The following is a 17,994-nucleotide window of genomic DNA, read 5'->3' as shown; positions in this document are numbered from 1 at the left end:
ATTTCACATTTTTCACTTTAATATGTTTTTCTTTATCAATTATTATATCCAGCCCTTATTTTTTTAAAAATATTAAATTTAGATTTTAACAGATAATGTTACATAAATATATTCTTAAGGTGTACAAATCTCGTGTATTATTTTAAAAAAATGAAGAGGCTCATCATTAAAAAGTAAATTTTTTCATGTGAATTTTAAATTTATCTAATTTTTTTAAAAGGAGTATGTGAGATTTACACACTATAGAATTGTACAAATAATTCATCTAATAGGATAGAAGTAAGATGAAGTATAGTTATATAATATCTTCTTATAATTAAAATTAAAATACAATTAATAATTTTTAATGATATGATATAGTGCAATAAGATAAGAATATCCCATAATCATATATTGATATTTTGAAAATATTTAATAATTACTTGACATATGAGATAAAAAATATCAATGCCAATGTAAGGTAAAATGTGCATGCATTAATGGATTAATTCACCCAACCTCCCCATGACTAGGGTTGAACATATGTCTGATAAAGAATAATTTTATTTGAAATCCTTTGCACCACACGTCATAGACGTTATATAAATTGATTTGGAAGATAAATTTTAAATTTTAAATCTTAGAAATCAAATAATATTATGTGAATGATATATGGTGTAACAACTTTCAAATATCACTAATTTTCTAATAAATAATGAAAAAATATATTATTTTTCTCTCACGCAATTTTGAATGAAATTATATCACTTGCATCGGTCTTTTCAAAATTTGAATAGTTTGTGGTTAACAACCTTAACATTAGATTTGCTAAACAATCAAAACTCCAACTTTGAGCTATAGTGTATTTACATTCATCTTCATATTTGAAGAGACACTCTTCATGGTCTATTCCATTATTTTATTACAAAATCACTTCTTCCAACTTTCAGATTAATACCACCACAGTTTAAGAATTAATCAGGATCAATTAGGTTGAGAAAAAAATTGGTTGGGAAATAATAATTTAAGTATCAAATTAAATTATTAATTAATAAATGGTTAGTATAATTGTAAAATATGAAAAAAATATTATTATTAAAAAATATTATTATATTATTATTTTGATTAATCCAGTGACTAGTCTAATGTGTGGTTATGACTAGGGAGACTTTGGATTTATGAAAAATATGTACTTCTCATCAAACTTTAGAGATGACTTTGATGAAGGTGAAAACCATTACAAATTTAGATGAATAAATAAGAAGATAGAACATGCAGCTGGCCAAGCAGAGAATTTCCATAAAAAACCTCCCTATGGCACCACGAATGTCAAACAATTACATATATAGATACTTAATTCCAAACAACATTGGCATCAAATCATGACCCACATAATCAGGATGCCCTTTATTATTGTAGAGCATTATAGATCAAACACGATCCACATAATAACCATCTATTTAAAGTGGTCATGGCTATACATGAAAGTTCTTCTGAAGCCTACTTCTTCGACTTTTGCCTTCTAGTGCTCGTCAAAACGCTCCAATACGGCCAGCATTTTCCCCCACGATCAGAGACCCACACTCCATTCTCGTCGCTCAGCACAACCCATTACCTCTTATCAATCTTGAAGAGATCCAAAAGCTTGGTGACTTTTTTTGAATTCCCATGAGTGAAACGTTGTTTAGTATCGATTTTGTTGTCGTTTCCAATCGGATACTACATTACGGAAATACCTAGTTTGGTTATGAGCTTATCTTGAGCCACATGACTTGCCATTTGATCAAATTATTTGATCCATTCTTTGTCTTGGCCACCATAGAAGAAAGTGTACTTTTGTTTCTGATTGAACAAGATAATTAAGATCATGTCAAACCTCAAAATTTTCTTTGAATCCATATTATAAATAGTATTAATGCCCACGCACCACACACGCTCCAAAGGGGGTCCAGCGCGTGAGCCCCACGGACTCCAGACCCTAGAAGGTGCATGACTCACGCGCCTACGCATTTTAACGTGGTCCATGTGCGACAGAGTTCTTGTTTTAGTATTTTGCTCATCCTTGTGCTATTTGAGGCTGATTTTGACAAAACAAGACTCGTTTCTAACAAAATCAGACGTTTCGGACACAACGGTACTGTCCGTTTTTTGAGAATCCACCTTGAAGATCCTGTACTACACTTTTAACTTAGAATCAGTCTAAGTCCATAGATGATTCCGCATCAGGCTCCATGATAAAGCTGACTGTCTCAAACTATAGTCTTTGGAGACCTCGGATGGAGGATCTCTTAAAGATATGTTCGACCTCTTAAAGATCTGTCTGACCCATTGAAAAATGAAGGGAAGAAACCCAATGAAGTTACGGATTATGTGTGAAAAAAGATGCACGAGAAGACTATCGGTCAGATCAGGCAATGGATTGACCATAGTGTCTTTCACCATGTGGCCCATGAGACAGATGCATATGTCCTCTAGAAGAACCTGTGGAGGGTCATGTGGGCCTTAAAAGTTTTCGGATGCTTGAGGGGATCCTTAGATCCATCGTACATCTGCATTTGAAGGAATTTGAACTTGGGTAGGAGAGGGGCAGCCATGACCTCCGCGTTGTATTGAAAATTAGTGCTTGTGAGCAGTTGGTCCACAGAGGAAGATGCACCCATCTTCTTGGCTATCTCTCGTATTTATTTGTAAGACCACGCAACTTGTGATGCATCTGTCTTCTCTGTTCGTTGACTGCATCTACTCCCGTTGGGCTCCATGACTCGGCGTGTTCACTCTGGCCTAGTTCAACATCTTCTGGTGGTCCATTGCTTCCTCTTCCCAGAGCTTCATTCTCATGCTAGAGCCTCCCCACTTCCGTTGCAGTCTTCTAACCACGTCTTCCACTTCAGCGAGCGTTGCTTCCATGCTTCTTGTTTATTCTTCTTGTTCGTGGGTGGTATGCAAATGCATTGTTGCCGGCATACAAATGACATGGTATTCAAAAAGATCCCATAGATGATGCTACTGTTGATGATGTGTTACATACCCTGGGCAACTCCTTTGAGAGGGGGGGTTTTGTTGGCCGGAAAAACACTTGAGAATGCGGGCTCGGGGTGGCGAGGGACACCTCCGATGCCAAAGTTAGTATAGAGACAGAAGTATCGTGGGAAGGACGAACAACTAGAATGTATGAGAAAGAGGAGAGGAAGCCAATCAGTTAACTATACCTGGGGATGGGTTTATATCCATTGATTGAGGTGGTCCTCAGTTGCTATCAGAACATTATACGCGCATCATATCGGACGCAGCACTTGCGGCAGGGTGACTACCTGCTGTCTCAAGCGTTGTGTTACTGTATCGAACGTGGCTGTGTCTCTTGACACGTATGTTTCTTGTGTTAGGTGGAGAATGTGCGCACACTATCTGGATTTCTGGAAAAGGTGTGATTCCAGCTGGGGTTGTTGCTTGGCCGCCTCTGGGCATTTAATGTGGCATGGCCTCTTGCCGGGCATGTTGGCTACGACAGATTCAGATGATGCAACTTCCCTTTCATTTTCTCTCCTTGACATGTCATCATGGACTAGGTCCAAGTTCTCCATTCTCATTCTCATAGAGGTGGACTGCCCACGGGTCAAGTGGGCCTTCGGGAAAGGGAGTCAAGTCGGCCTGGTAGAACTGGTAAATATCCCTTTCAGTATGGTTTTAGATGTAGTTGCAACATTTGAACAATATATAATAGTTGACCATTTGATCACATATTACTCCGTTTCGAACTATTTGCTGTAACACACCGCAAGTTACTTAAGAACAAATATGCTAAAATTGCTCACTTCGAGGGGCACCTTTATAGAAGAATGAAGAAGATGAGAAAAGAAGGAAAATAGAATTTTCATTTAGTTTCTCGATGCTCCTTTCGGTAGGAACAGTAACCTTATATGAATGTCTTACAACAAAGGAAAAATGTCTTAAGCCTTAAACAAGACCCACAACTGTTAGCTAAACAAACTCAATAAAAGAAAGCAAACCAACTAAGGCGCAGTTACTCTGCGGCCCATTCCATAAGATGAAATAACAACTAAGTAAATCAGTCCCTATTAGACTTGGCCTAAGCCCGTTCCAACCATTCCATTCATGGACAATGACAAACCATCTCCCATAGAAGCACCTTGTCCATAAGGTGCATTAGCCTTGCCCACAATTGTCCCACCAATAGTGTCAACTAAGCGACAAAAGTTTTCTTTGTACCAACAGCCACTTCATGTTTCATAATACTAACACTATCAAGGGGTGTTGCTGCATATACTGATCCCATAGTTCCGATATTATGATACCCATTAACTTCTAGTTGTGTAAGTTCCTTGCAACCAGTTGCAATTGCTTCCTAGCCCTTGGACAGTGACAAACCATCTCCCATAGAAGCACCTTGTCCATAAGGTGCATTAGCCTTGCCCACAATTGTCCCACCAATAGTGTCAACTAAGCGACAAAAGTTTTCTTTGTACCAACAGCCACTTCATGTTTCATAATACTAACACTATCAAGGGGTGTTGCTGCATATACTGATCCCATAGTTCCGATATTATGATACCCATTAACTTCTAGTTGTGTAAGTTCCTTGCAACCAGTTGCAATTGCTTCCAAGCCCTTGTCGCTTAGGAGATAACAATCACTTAGGGTATGATTGCCAATTGCCTGTAGACACTTATCAGTAAATCTCTATAAGTTGTATAGAACTCCAGCAATGAACAACCGGTGCCAACAGCTGCCAAAGTCTCATCGGTTACATTAACACATTGTAGTTTCAGAATTTTCAAAAGAGGACATCCCTTGGCCGCAACAAGTAACCATTTGTTGCTTTTATACTCTAAATCCAACGACAAGGTCTCCAAAGATTTGCAGAGCGACCCAACTGCTTCCAATGAGATGTCGGTTATTTTTGCACAAGCTGTAAGAAAACACCAAGATGCCTCTAACTCATCATCCATTACAAACAATATTGGGGACAAGGGATCACTCGTACTTTGGCAGTAACGAAGATCGAAGTTGTAGAATGAGTATGCTAGCAAAGTATCACACATCAGATTCACATTTACATTATCATCCCCATCATAGAAGAAGAGCGATCTGTCAGTCCTTATCACATCATTTTCAATAAGGCATACGAGATATTCTGCCACAGAATCTTTATGGTCTCATACTCTGTCTTTTTTAGGGACCTACGAGATTCCCTCTCAGCATATGTTGAATCATAGCGATGGTATCCAAGCAAGAATGCCTATAACTCCTTCCGTAATCTATGCTCCACTCACTCATAAAATATTCTCTTTCTTAAAGCTTTTGAATCCATGATTCTTCCTTTAGAATCCAAGAGCGTGGACAACTCATTCGGCCCAAAAGGTGGCAGCCATGGTTTTCCCTATATCTATGTCAACCTCATTTCAGAGTTGATACTTGAGAAATCATAGCCAACAATTTTTAGTATGGCTAGAGCATTGTGCGTGCTTGCCAAATGACTGCCATCATGACTCAAAACCCCATTTTTGTCGGGAGCAATAGAGAAGTTCTTGAACAAACAGAACCAAGTAATACATCAAAGGACTTAAAAACAAATTTTTAAGTGGCAAAAATAAAGCAACTGAGGCGCAAATTTCTTATCTCCTAAAACTTGCAAACCCATGAATATTTTCCCTCCACCATAGATTACAAGCAAGGTAGAAAGGACTTTATATACCTCAATCATACCTTCGATTGTATACTGAGCATTAAGATCTCGACCAAAACTGAGATGCACACCACCTTTAGGAGGGCCACCTTTGTCACTCCTCAGACCCCCCTTTCCTCGAAAGCAGCCCCCCTAAAAGCCTCCACCACCTCTACTACCACCACTGAATCCATTATAACCACCTTTAGATGCAACTTGTGGTTGTTCGGCGAGGAGCTGGTTGGTGTTGAACTGCACCGCTACGACCTTAAGGAGCCCATGGTCGATCGAAAGAAAGTCCTTATCGTCGTGGTCTAGGCCAACGGTTTGGAGGATCTCTGTTCGTTTTGTGACCTCAGGACGAGAAAGGACTTAGAGGTTTAGGTTTTGATTGCCCAAATATGGGTGTTTACGATGCTCGTGGAAGGAAGATGAACGGTGGTCGTGAGTGTCATTTCAAAGCTCGATGGAACAAGTCGTGAGGAAATATCGAGTGAAAATCATATCTGTGGGAAATATCGGGGGGAGAGGATGCTTTGCTGAGTGGAAACAACATTGATAGAGATAAAGGTTAAAGAAGAAGAAACGTGAGGGTAGTAATCAGAGACCACCAGGATCAAGTTTCCATCTAGTATCTAGATTCATCCTGATGCTTAAGTTATTGCTAGGCTTGACCGACGAAAGTGAAAGAGAAATGAAATAATTCTTCAGAGTAAAGGATGGACCCGATAGTCGGTGATGAAGATATGAAAATGGAGAAAATGGTCTCCGATTTCTAACGAGATTTATGGGAACAAGAGAAAGAGGAACATGATTTGGGTTGACTAACTCTTTTTCTTCTACAGTTGCTGCACATTTTTTCTTTTTATGCAGAATGTAAAGTTGGTATTCCAGATAGGTGAACTCTTCATTAAATTTCTTCCTGAAGCCTTCAAAGCCGTTCTTGACATCTTTGAATGTTTGCAGTATAACTTCATAGCGTTGTTGTGATTGCTCGACCGGCTCTTTGATTTTAAGTAAGGATGAGATAATTTCTTCCATTTCCATAACTTGATGATATAGAGATCGGCGTCTCTCTGATACCAATTGTAACACATCTTAAGTGACTTGAGAACAAATATGCTGAAATTGCTCACTTCGAGGAGAGCATTTTCATAAAAGAAAGAAGAAGATGAGAAGAGAAGGAAAATAGACTTTTCATTTAGTTTCCTTCTCGATGCCCCTTTCGGTAGCTACAATAACCTTATATGAAGGTCTTGCAACAAAGGAAAATGGCCTCAACCTTAAACTAGCCCACAACTGTTAACTAAACAAACTCAATGAAAGAAAGCAAAACAACTAAGGCCTAGCTACTCTACGGCCTACTCCATAAGATGAAATAACAGCTAAGAAAATCAGTCCCTATTAGACTTGACCCAAGCCCAGCCCAACCATTCCATTCATGGACTGTGACATTTGCATTCAATATCCGAATGTGATATCATCTTTTCGAACACTTTTGAAACCATTCGGTTTGATATATGCGGTTTGAATAACAGACTCTGTTATCAACTTTTCGAACGAGATTTAGGGACAAAACACTTGGTGGGTTTGGAGAAGCTCTTAATGGAAAATAACCAAAATCATTTTATTAAGATATTAAAATATGATTTTTCAATTTAATAAGCATATATATATATATATATATTTTTTTTTTTCCATTCAGAAAAAGGAAATGATCATTCTTTATAATATCATATTGTAGTACTGACTCTAAGGGACATTCATAAAATAAAATAAATATAGCTTTCCAACTTGTACGTAGCTTGAATGCATCCCACAACCAACTTAATTACAAACTTCCATGAATTAAGCAAAAACTAGCGATCAATGAAAGATATTATGACAATGCAACGCAAGCAATCCATTAATATATATACTCTTATTACACAAGCAGCAATTCACTCTACTTGAATGTCGAAATGACAGCACAAACAGTTTGTATGAGAGTGAAAATCAACAAGATAATAGCACCAATGGTAGCAGCACCCATCCAAGGCGTGCGAAAATAATCATGTTTCAAGCTACTCTTCAGAATTACGTACCAATGTTTTCTATGGAAATCCACCAATTGTCTACAGATATCATAATAATCATCACTGACATCCCTAAATGAGATACCTGTGCACAAATTGCCGGCGAAAGGTGGCCTAATATTGTTGGTGCCCATTTCATTCACAAGGATCCCCTGTTGAATAAGTAAATCCACATCTTTGCCTGTATTGGTAAGGAAATCTAACATCATAAAATAATCAGTAACATATCTTTCAAATTGATAGACACATTGCTCCAAGGCCATGAGGTTCCGAGCATAAATCTCCGTGGCATTGCGTAATGTAAATCTTGGGATTTCCAGCACTCCCTCGTTAAGTTTTAGGTCAAGTATGGATCCGCTTGAACTTGCCTTAAACTTCAATCCTGCCTCAGCCAGCTGGGAGGCACAGTACATTTTGTGTACTACTTTAAAACTTCTATTTGGGAGCCTATTTTGGTCAGGAGGCAAGTAAAAGTATCTCAACAAATCAACAAAGTGCAATACTTCTTCTGAATCTATCTCATCATGACGTATCAATTGAATATTCATAAATTCAAAGAAGTTAAAGGTAAGCTCGAGGAAGCTGGATGGGTATATTGAGGGAGACTGATCGAGTGGAAGCAGCTCATATAATTTCTCGATTATAAAGAAAGGAAGTTGATTCTCAAGTAATATCAAGTCAGATTTTATCCAAGAAAGCAGCGCCCATGGCTCTGCTTCTATAGAGCCGTCATCTCTCAAAAATTCTACCGACCAAGCTCTCAAGAAAAACTCAATGATGAAGGTCGCATCCACCAGGATAATTTGCCTCAAAGTATCACTATCAAATGAAATGGCCTCTGCATAACATCCACGTACCCGTTCTTCCGAATCTTGTATAATGCTTGCTAACATCTCATCCCTGTTGATCTTGGTAATTCTTTCCATGAACCTCCTGAAATATCTCAGTTTATAAATTTCCATGGATTGCAATTTTTGCGAGCGGTAGTGAAAAGGCCCTATTGAAATAACTTGAGGCGTGTAAACTTCTTTGTTCAATTCCCGAAGCGAATGAGGAACCCTGTAAATACTCAAAATAGTTCGACGTGATGGGCGATTAAGCGCTATGCTTTTAGCATGTTTGATTTTCTCTACTAACCATGTTGGCCCCTGATGCTCATTAATATTTGTTACAACATTAATTGTTTCTTCTGGTATGACCATAGCTGCTGATTCCTCGGCCATCTATCAAGGTTTCTTTCTTTCCTTTTTTTTTTCCTGAATTTCCTGACAAGAAAAACTGGAGCCACCGGCCTTCAAATTATATTGAAAGGAAATTATATAGTCCCATTACTATGCAATTAAATCTCATATTCAATTTTATAACTAAAAAAAAGCTAAGAAACTATTATATAACATGAATTACGCACATTGTGCAGCCAGCTAGCTATCCATATAATTATAAATTATTTTTCATTAAATATATTTCACTTAAATAATTATAAATTTTTAAAAAGGAAAACATGCGATTACAAGAAGCCAGGCCCCCGGCCCTCGCCCCCTTGGCTTTGTCCGTGCAGCCTAAATTACAAGAAGCAAAAAAGCCTAATCTTGGTGATATTCTAGATAAGAATACAGTCTTAATTAGAATTTAATGCCATTCACTTGAAACAACAAAAATTAATTAATATAATCTCCATCAACTTTATTAATATTATATATCTGATCCATCTTTTTATCACAAAGTAGTAAAGTTTATGTTAAAAATTGTAAAAATCTTGAGTGTCTATATATATATATATATCACTGCTGAGGGGAGGGAGTTTTATCGGATCACCTGGTAACGAAATACTCTCAGCTTTCTGTGCCACTGACGAACAAGATCAGGTCGCTGTTGATCACCCTTAATTTCCGAAACTTAGCAGCAATCGTTCGCAGGGGAGTGTATAAACCTAGCAATGAAATGCTGATCTGCAGTGGCCTCTCTCTCTCTCTCTCTCTCTATATATATATATAGAGTCGTCCATACCATGTGATTGAATTAATGATTTACAGAAAGGGAAGAGTACTGGAAAAAAAGACTAATCAAAGATGAAGACTTTGACTACTAAGTCAGCAATAATTAATGCCATATATAAAAACCGAGCCATCTGCCATAAAGTAATTTCCACGAAATTAGAAATTCCTCTTTTATAACTCATGTTTAGATGGAAGATATTTGTGCAAAATTTAAAATGCAAATAAAGTACGAAAGAGATATTTACATAAATTGAACCTTACAAAATACAAAAATGAGACTTTCAAAAGCTATCAATATTTAATAGTTTTGTAGTTTTATTTATTTGTTTATTTGTTGGATTGGTAGGTCAGAGGAATCAAAGAAAATACTTGTCACGATTTTACATAAAAAGTCTATGCGAGTTTCAGTCCGCTATTAATGCCATAAAAAACTGGGCCATCTACCCATCTTTCCTCGAATTTAATTAAATGATAACGAAATTTGAAATTCTGATATATATCACATTAAAAAATAAAAAATTTATATATAATTATTTTTACGTTTTTTTTGAGTACTTTATTAAGAGGATTGATTACATTGTTTTTGTAACAATTCTGCTACAGATACCCGCCGTTAGATATCCGTGTGGGTACTCATAGCAAAATTGTCTGACATGACATTAGCCAAGTCAATTTTATATTATTATTAAAAAAGAAAAAAATTCACTGCAATTCTTCAAACCCGTTCCACGCATTTCTTGGGTTCTTTCCCTTCTCTATCTCTCTCTCGGCCTCTCGAGCCATGGAACCAAGGGTTGCACCTACCCCAACACCATCACCATCACCGGCATCCAACACCACTACCCTACTGGGGAAGTACCAATTGGGGCGGTTACTGGAATGAGGTAGCTTCGCCAAAGTGTACCAAGCATGGTCAATAGTGGACGACACAGTTGTGGCTGTGAAGATCATCGACAAGTCCAAAATTGTTGATGCTGCCATGGAACCAAAGATAATCCAAGAGATCATGGCCATGCGTCGCCTCTAGGACCACCCCAACTGTTGTGAAATACTATACAAAGTACACACCAACGATGGCAAATAAAGTAAAAACAACACAATCAAGAACATAACACACAATATACGTGGTTCGGCAAATTGCCTACGTCCACAGGAGCTGCAGAAATCTTATTAACCAGAGGAGATTACAATCACTCAATTTCAACTCACACTCTCTAGGGCTTTTTGCTCTCTCACACAATATGCACTCACTAGACAATTGTTCTCTTTCTAAATATGCTTAAGGCCGTCCAACACAAGTCTAATATGATGAATATATAGTGAGTGGCGCTAGAAACCTAATCTGGCAAAATCTGCGTACTTTGCTCGAGCAGAGTGTCGAGCGCGACTCGAGCGAACAGCCAAATGAACATTGGCTCAAGCGGAGTGTCGAGCGACGGTCAAGTGAACACTAGGGTTTGCGTATCGCTCGAGCGGAGTGTTGAGCGTGACTCGAGCGAACTTCTCTGACTTGCCTTTGCTCGAGCGGTCTGTCGAGCGACGTCGAGCGAACTTGGCTCGAGCCAACTGTCAAGCCAACTTTCAGCAAACACTTTTTTCAGCTCCAAAACCAGTCTCGACATATACCCCAACAATCTCCCACTTGGAGACTGGATCTCCACATACCAGCCACTGTTTCCAGCCAAGCCCTATCATCTCTGCAACTCACAGCTCCTGTCTTCAAGCTAGAAGACGCACTGAAGTCAAGCCCGACTTTAGTCTTCCACATACATTGCCCTTAGGGCTTCTCACAACTCCCACTACACTAGGAGTATCCGGTCTCAAACCGATCTTGGCAACCTTAGCCAACTTTCCCAGGCTTTCATGAGGAACGACAAATCTGACTCCCTTTGGCTTCCTCACATGTTTCGCGTGATCAAGCCTGCCTTTTTGCACTCTTGTATTTCCCTGCACATCACTGGATCCTGATGTCAAATACAAAGAATTAGATCTCTTACCATGCGCTAGGACCAGCACACCCTTAGTGATCTTCCAAGCTCCTCCAAAGAACACTACTGCAAAACCGTTGTCATCAAGCTGTTCCACAGAGATCAGATTTTTCTTCAGATTTGGAACATGTCTGACTTGCTGTAAAGTCCACACGCTCCTATTTGGAAGTGTGATATGCACATCACCCACTCCCACTACATCCAATGCCTCTCCATCAGCCACATACATCTTCCCAAAATCACCAGCAACATAATTCTGCATGATTTATCGATGTGAAGTGCTGTGGAACGAAGATCCTGAATCCAACACCCAATCATCAATCGGACTGTGTACTGCAAGAAGTAAGGCATCATGAATTTCTTCTGCCACTACATTCACAGCATCATTATCAGAACTTTCTTGATTCCTGCCTGCAGTTTCTCTTGATGTGGCTCGGCTTGCCACAACTCCAGAACGTGATCTGCTGCCCAGATCTCATCTTGCTATTTCCCCTACTCTTGGAACTTGACCTGCCATGTCCTCTGCCTCTATTGTCAACAATCAGGGCAGATCCTGAACCCGAGGACTCACCAAAGTCTCTCCTACGCAATGTTTTGAATACCGTACCGGACACCGTACCGGTCAAGGCACTGGAACGAAATATTTCGGTACCGGTACCGTTTCGGGATAGCGTTTTGGAATAACGTTTCGGGATAGTTGATCTATAAATAAATTATATATATAAATATATATAAAAATTGTATTATAAAATAATAGTCTATATATAAATAAATTATATACAAATACATATATATATAAATTATAAATAGTCTAGTCTGAATTGAGGGTTAAAAAATAAGTTTGTAGTTTGAAGAAACGAAAAAAAAAAAAAACACAGGCCGAAATATCGGCTGGTACCGGCCGAAATATAGGCCAGTATAGGCCGAAATTGAGGCCGATATGACCGGTACCGGCCGGACGGCCGAAACGAAAAATTTCGGCCGTACCGGCCGGTACGGTACGAAATTTAAAACTTTGCTCCTACGTATTTCTTCAGCAAGCACCATGTCACGTATGTCATCGTAGTTCAGTTTTGCCTTGCCAGCTGAACTACTCACAGCCATCCTCATGGCCTCCCAACTATTTGGCAACGATGCCAACAGAATCAATGCTCTGATCTCATCATTAAACTCAATCTCTACAGAAGACAGTTGATTTGTGATCGTATTGAATTCATTCAAGTGTTGGGCTACAGACATTCCTTCAGACATCTTCAGATTGAACAATTTCTTTATCAAGTGCACCTTATTGTTTGCAAACGGCTTTTCATATATACCTGACAAAGTCGCCATGAGATCCACCATGGTTTTCTCCTTACTGACATTGTGTGCCGCTGTTCTGGACAATATCAGCCGAACAAGACCTAGAACCTGTCGATCTAACAGGGTTCACTCAGCATCAGTCATGCTCTCCGGCTTCTTTCCCAACAGTGGAAGGTGGAGCCTTTTCCCATAAAGATAATCCTCAATCTGCATCTTCCAGTATCCAAAATCAGTGCCGTCAAACTTCTCAATCCCGGGTGCGTTCACTTTATCTCTAGCCATCATTCTCCTTCAGATCCAACCTTGGCTCTTGATACCAGTTGTTGTGAAATACTATACAAAGCACACACACCAACGATGTCAAATAAAGTAAAAGCAACACAATCAAGAACACAACACACAATATACGTGGTTCGGCAAATTGCCTACGTCCACAGGAGCTGCAGAAATCTTATTAACCAGAGGAGATTACAATCACTCAATCTCAACTCACACTCTCTAGGACTTTTTGCTCTCTCACACAATATGCACTCACTAGACAATTGTTCTCTCTCTAAATATGCTTAAGGCCGTCCAACACAAGTCTAATATGATGAATATATAGTGAGTGGCGCTGGAAACCTAATCTGTTTCGCTCGAGCGGAGTGTCGAGCGCGACTCTAGCGAACAGCCAAATGAACATTGGCTCAAGCGGAGTGTCGAGCGATGGTCAAGCGAACACTAGGGTTTGCGTCTCGCTCGAGTGGAGTGTCGAGCGTGACTCGAGCGAACTTCTCTGACTTGCCTTTGCTCGAGCGGTCTGTCGAGCGACGTCGAGCGAACTTGGCTCGAGCCAGCTGTGGAGCCAACTTTCAACAAACACTTTTTTTAGCTCCAAAACCAGTCTCCACATATACCCCAACACCAACATCCTCAAAATCCTCGAGGTCATGGCCACCAAGACCAAAATCTATCTCGTAGTGGAGCTCGCCACGGGTGGTGAGCTATTCTCTAAGATCTTGTGTTGCGGCAAGCTGGCTGAAGGTCTCAGACTTTGGGCTCTCGGTTTCGTGGGGGTTTCGAGTTTGATTTTAGAAGTTTGATTTAAAAAACGTACGGTTTAACCGTTTAAATAATGCTGACTTCGAATCTGGGTACGTGGCGTGTCCTCGTCCAGGGTGAAAGTAGCTTTTTTCTTTTTTTAATATAAAATAATTATTTTAGTCAATCACATTAATAGAATGCATAAAAATATCTGTATGTATAAAACTCTTAAAATAAAGAAATTGAATATGTTGTGCATGTAAGAGTGAAAGCGATCTCTAGTTATAATGTGCTTGTCTTGTGTTTGCTAATATCTTAATAAAGCGATTTTGGTTCGTTTCTATCAAGAACTTCTCCAAACCCAAGTGTTTTGTCCTAAATCTCGTTCGAAAAGTTGTGAACAAAATCTGTTACTCGAACTGCATATATCAAATCAAATGGTTTTAAAAGCATTCGAAAAGATGATATCACATCCGAATGTTGAATGCAAATAGTTCGAAATAGAGTAATTGCTATGTATAAATTATTGATTAATGCTAAATATAATAATAAAATATGCAAATGTCGTGCAGTTATTTTAAAAGAAAGTAGAGTATATTATTAAAAAAATTAATTTTTTATATGGATCTCATATTTATTCAATTTTTTAAAAATAATTACGCACACTCATGACTGCAACTATTATTTCATTTCTTTTAATAGTCACACTTCACTCATGCTAACCACTCTCTTATACTTTTGACAAAAGAAAATGATAAACTTACAATTAGTCTACAACTAGTTTACTACTCTACTTAAAATGAAGGTTAGTTAAGTAAAATTAAAAGAGTACTATTATACATCAGCCCATGTAGCATTATACTCTTCACACACCTTACGCGGCGTCCGTTTTCCCCTCCCCACCTGATTCCTTCTCCCCCACTCGATTCCCTCTCTCGGCTCAGTCGATCCCCAATTATTTAAGTCAATTTGATAAATAATCAAAGTAAAATTGTATTAATTTAATACATGCTGTCAAATAATAACCAAATATTCAAGAAACTTGTTATTGCAATGTGCTTGCCATCCCCACTATTCCAACAAGAGATCAAATAGTCTCACAGAGGCAGCGCGCAGATATTTTCCAAATTCAAATGTTTATCTTCAAAAACTCAAATCTATATAACTCAAGGAACCAGACATAAGTTTAGAACTCATCTGTAAAAGCATTCAACAACATGATGAGCCTCCAAGGTCAGAAGTTTAGAGTTCAAGGAAAGACGTAACATATAATGGACCAGCACAACCAACATGACTAGCAACCGGAAGAAGAACAAACCGAGTCATCCAACTCCATCACCCCTCACCTGGCCATGTTCCCTCAAGTGGAAAGATTTTCAAGCATCCTTTTGTCATGCAGACAAATAACATCAAGTTAAAAGACTTGCCGTTCACAGACCTACTGAATATATCACACAGCGAGGATTATCAGTACTCGAACGCTTGACGCATAAAAGCCCCATGTTCTCTTTATGTGAACTTGTGGGGTATGGATTGACTAACCATCTGTTTTGTTCCCCCTTTATTATTACTATTATCATTTTTCCCATTATATTGTACAGGATGATGGATTTATAGACAAAGCTAGTGCCGGGGAGGGTCATGCAAGATGTTAATTTTGATCAAGGAAGGCAATATTCTATGAAGTCAGACATAGGTATACATGCTTAATGCAAAAAAGCTAAAGTTGACGAATCAAATATTTAAAGACTGGCCACTGAACAAGTTATGAGGTCACTTCCATTTCAGTGTGAGGTAATAACCAAATTTTATTTCCAATATTTTTGGGCAATTGAATTAAAACAGTCAGTGCCTATTGATAATATGCGGATAATGAACTAAAAAAGAACCATTAAATTCATAATGTCTATTCGAATTAGAATCTAACTCCATCTCCATTCACACCCCCCCTCATATACAAACAGGTTATAGATCCTAAAATGAGATGCAAATCTTTTGGCAGTGAGAGGAAATAGCAAGATACAAGAACAAACTCGTTCCAAGTGAGGGACGTATTCAGATGGATAGACAACCCTAATTTATTTATTCATCCATTTTTTATAAGTAAACAAATTATATTACTCCAAGAATAGGCCTAGCCTTATAAAGAGGGAAATACATCTTGTAAGACAGTATCTCCGCAACAAATATCTTTCCAGAATTTAATCGTGGATCCATTGCCCACCATAAGAAATTTATTTATTCATCCATTCATTTGTTTATTAATCAAAAGAATGTATAGAAGTGCTTGTCTTGGCACAAAGTGTAAGCCAACCGACATTTGTCATCTCCATTGAACAAAGCTTTAAGAGACCGCGGCATAGTTTTACATTGGTATTCAAATAAAAAAAACCAAGCACCATTGTAGAGATGGGAACGAAGGTATCAATCAAATTGCAGAGAAAGAAGCATTCACAAACAAAACAAGCCATTTAAGACCAACCAATTATCATTAGTGATCCTACCAAAAATAGAGACATGTAGCCTTCAATACAAACGAGAATTTCCAATCGAACTATTCAATCATCAACAGTAGAGGCACAGTAGAGGCACGATCATTACTTTACACACAGTAGAGGCACGGTCATTACTGTTCTCTCAATTCCTAGATAACAAAGAATTTCGAGAGTCACAATCCAGATTCCTCTTTTACTCTTTTACCACATTTTTTTTGTTAGGAAACCAAACTGACCTCCTCCAAAATCCTTAAACCCCCATACCTGAAAAGTCGAAGAAGGCGAAGACCACGACGTTTAGCTGATTCCTTTCGAGAAACAGAGGCAGGTGGGGGCGAGAGGTAGAATTCAATGTTAATAGGGTTATTGAGATCAGAGAGAGAGCGAGAGAAGGAGAGGGAGACAACCAAATGAATGGCGTCTTGGTGGCAGCAGTAATGTTGGGTCTGTGCACAGAGCGATTGTGTTTTTATTCCCATGTTCAGCGCTTGTTTATAACATTTACGTCTCATTCCCTATAAAATTCTTTATAATTCAGTTAAAAAATACATCTCCTAAAGTATTTTCTTAAATTTTATTCATCTTTTAAAAATTTCATATATATCATTTTCTATACTTTTTATATTCTATTAAAATAATAATTTTTTATTCTTTCTTTATTATTTTTTCTCTTACTTCCATTTACAAAATTAATTACTCAATATTTTTTCTTATATTTTGATCTATTACTCTAGTGAATATTTTAAATTTAAATTATTATTTTTGGATATGATAATATTTTTAAAATTAATTTTTTTTATAATTTTGTAATTAACTAAATTATTTTTAAAATTATTATTTAAAACTATAACAAATATGAGTATTAGAGAAAGTATAGATGATTAGAAGAAAAATTTATTTTATGCATTAGAATAAAATATTGATAAAAAATAGTTTTAGAGATGAATAATGATTCCCTATATTTAGAGAACCACTGTTCATCTCCTAAACCTTTTCTCTAAAATAGAGATTGTGATGTGAAGAGTATTTTGATCAAAACCCTAAAATAAACCTCAAATTATAGGAAAAGTAGTGTTTTGGGGTATGAGATGTGAATGCTCTTATATGGTAAGTGTAACACCCCGTATTTTAGTATATTTTTATTGAATGATTATTTTTATTTTATTCAAAAATTATTCTCTTGTTTTAAAATTATTGGATTTTAATTGGATTATTTTTAGGATTTTTTAATTGGTGAAAATTAAATTTTATGTGCTTTCTTAATATTTATTTATTGTTATGCATTTAAATTGTTTTTCATATTTAATTAATTAATGTGGGATTTAATTATTTCAATTTGACTTTACCATTACGTTTAAATTATTTTATTTAACTTGATGTTTTGAAATCGTTTCCGTTGGATCATTTTTGTGACCCAAATTATGAGAATTGGACCTCATTTTTTTCCTCTAT

General features: G+C 37.6%; 1 protein-coding gene across 2 annotated transcripts; it reads right to left on the bottom strand.

Moving 5' to 3' along the window:
* Nucleotides 1–7,541: 7,541 nt before the first annotated feature.
* LOC121244897 (UPF0481 protein At3g47200-like) lies at nucleotides 7,542–9,719 on the bottom strand. 2 transcript variants are annotated; one of them, XM_041143136.1, is made up of 2 exons: nucleotides 9,553–9,719; nucleotides 7,542–9,029 (listed from the first exon to the last, which is right to left on the bottom strand). In XM_041143136.1, exon 2 carries the CDS (start codon nucleotides 8,958–8,960, stop codon nucleotides 7,608–7,610), a length of 1,353 nt encoding a protein of 450 aa, XP_040999070.1. In that variant the 5' UTR covers nucleotides 8,961–9,029; nucleotides 9,553–9,719; the 3' UTR covers nucleotides 7,542–7,607. The 2 variants fall into 2 exon arrangements, with proteins under 2 accessions (XP_040999070.1, XP_040999069.1); XM_041143135.1 differs by having other exon boundaries at nucleotides 7,542–9,002.
* Between the last annotated feature and the right edge of the window lie 8,275 nt (nucleotides 9,720–17,994).

Source organism: Juglans microcarpa x Juglans regia, chromosome 8S, assembly GCF_004785595.1.
Source record: "Juglans microcarpa x Juglans regia isolate MS1-56 chromosome 8S, Jm3101_v1.0, whole genome shotgun sequence".
NCBI lineage: Eukaryota > Viridiplantae > Streptophyta > Magnoliopsida > Fagales > Juglandaceae > Juglans > Juglans microcarpa x Juglans regia.
The sequence above is the reverse complement of the archived record's forward strand: the minus strand, read 5'-3'. Positions and strand labels throughout refer to the sequence as shown.

What these genes read in the sequence shown, in the direction of transcription:
- LOC121244897 (XM_041143136.1), bottom strand. Translation starts at nt 8,960, where the DNA reads ATGGCCGAGGAATCAGCAGCTATGGTCATACCAGAAGAAACAATTAAT.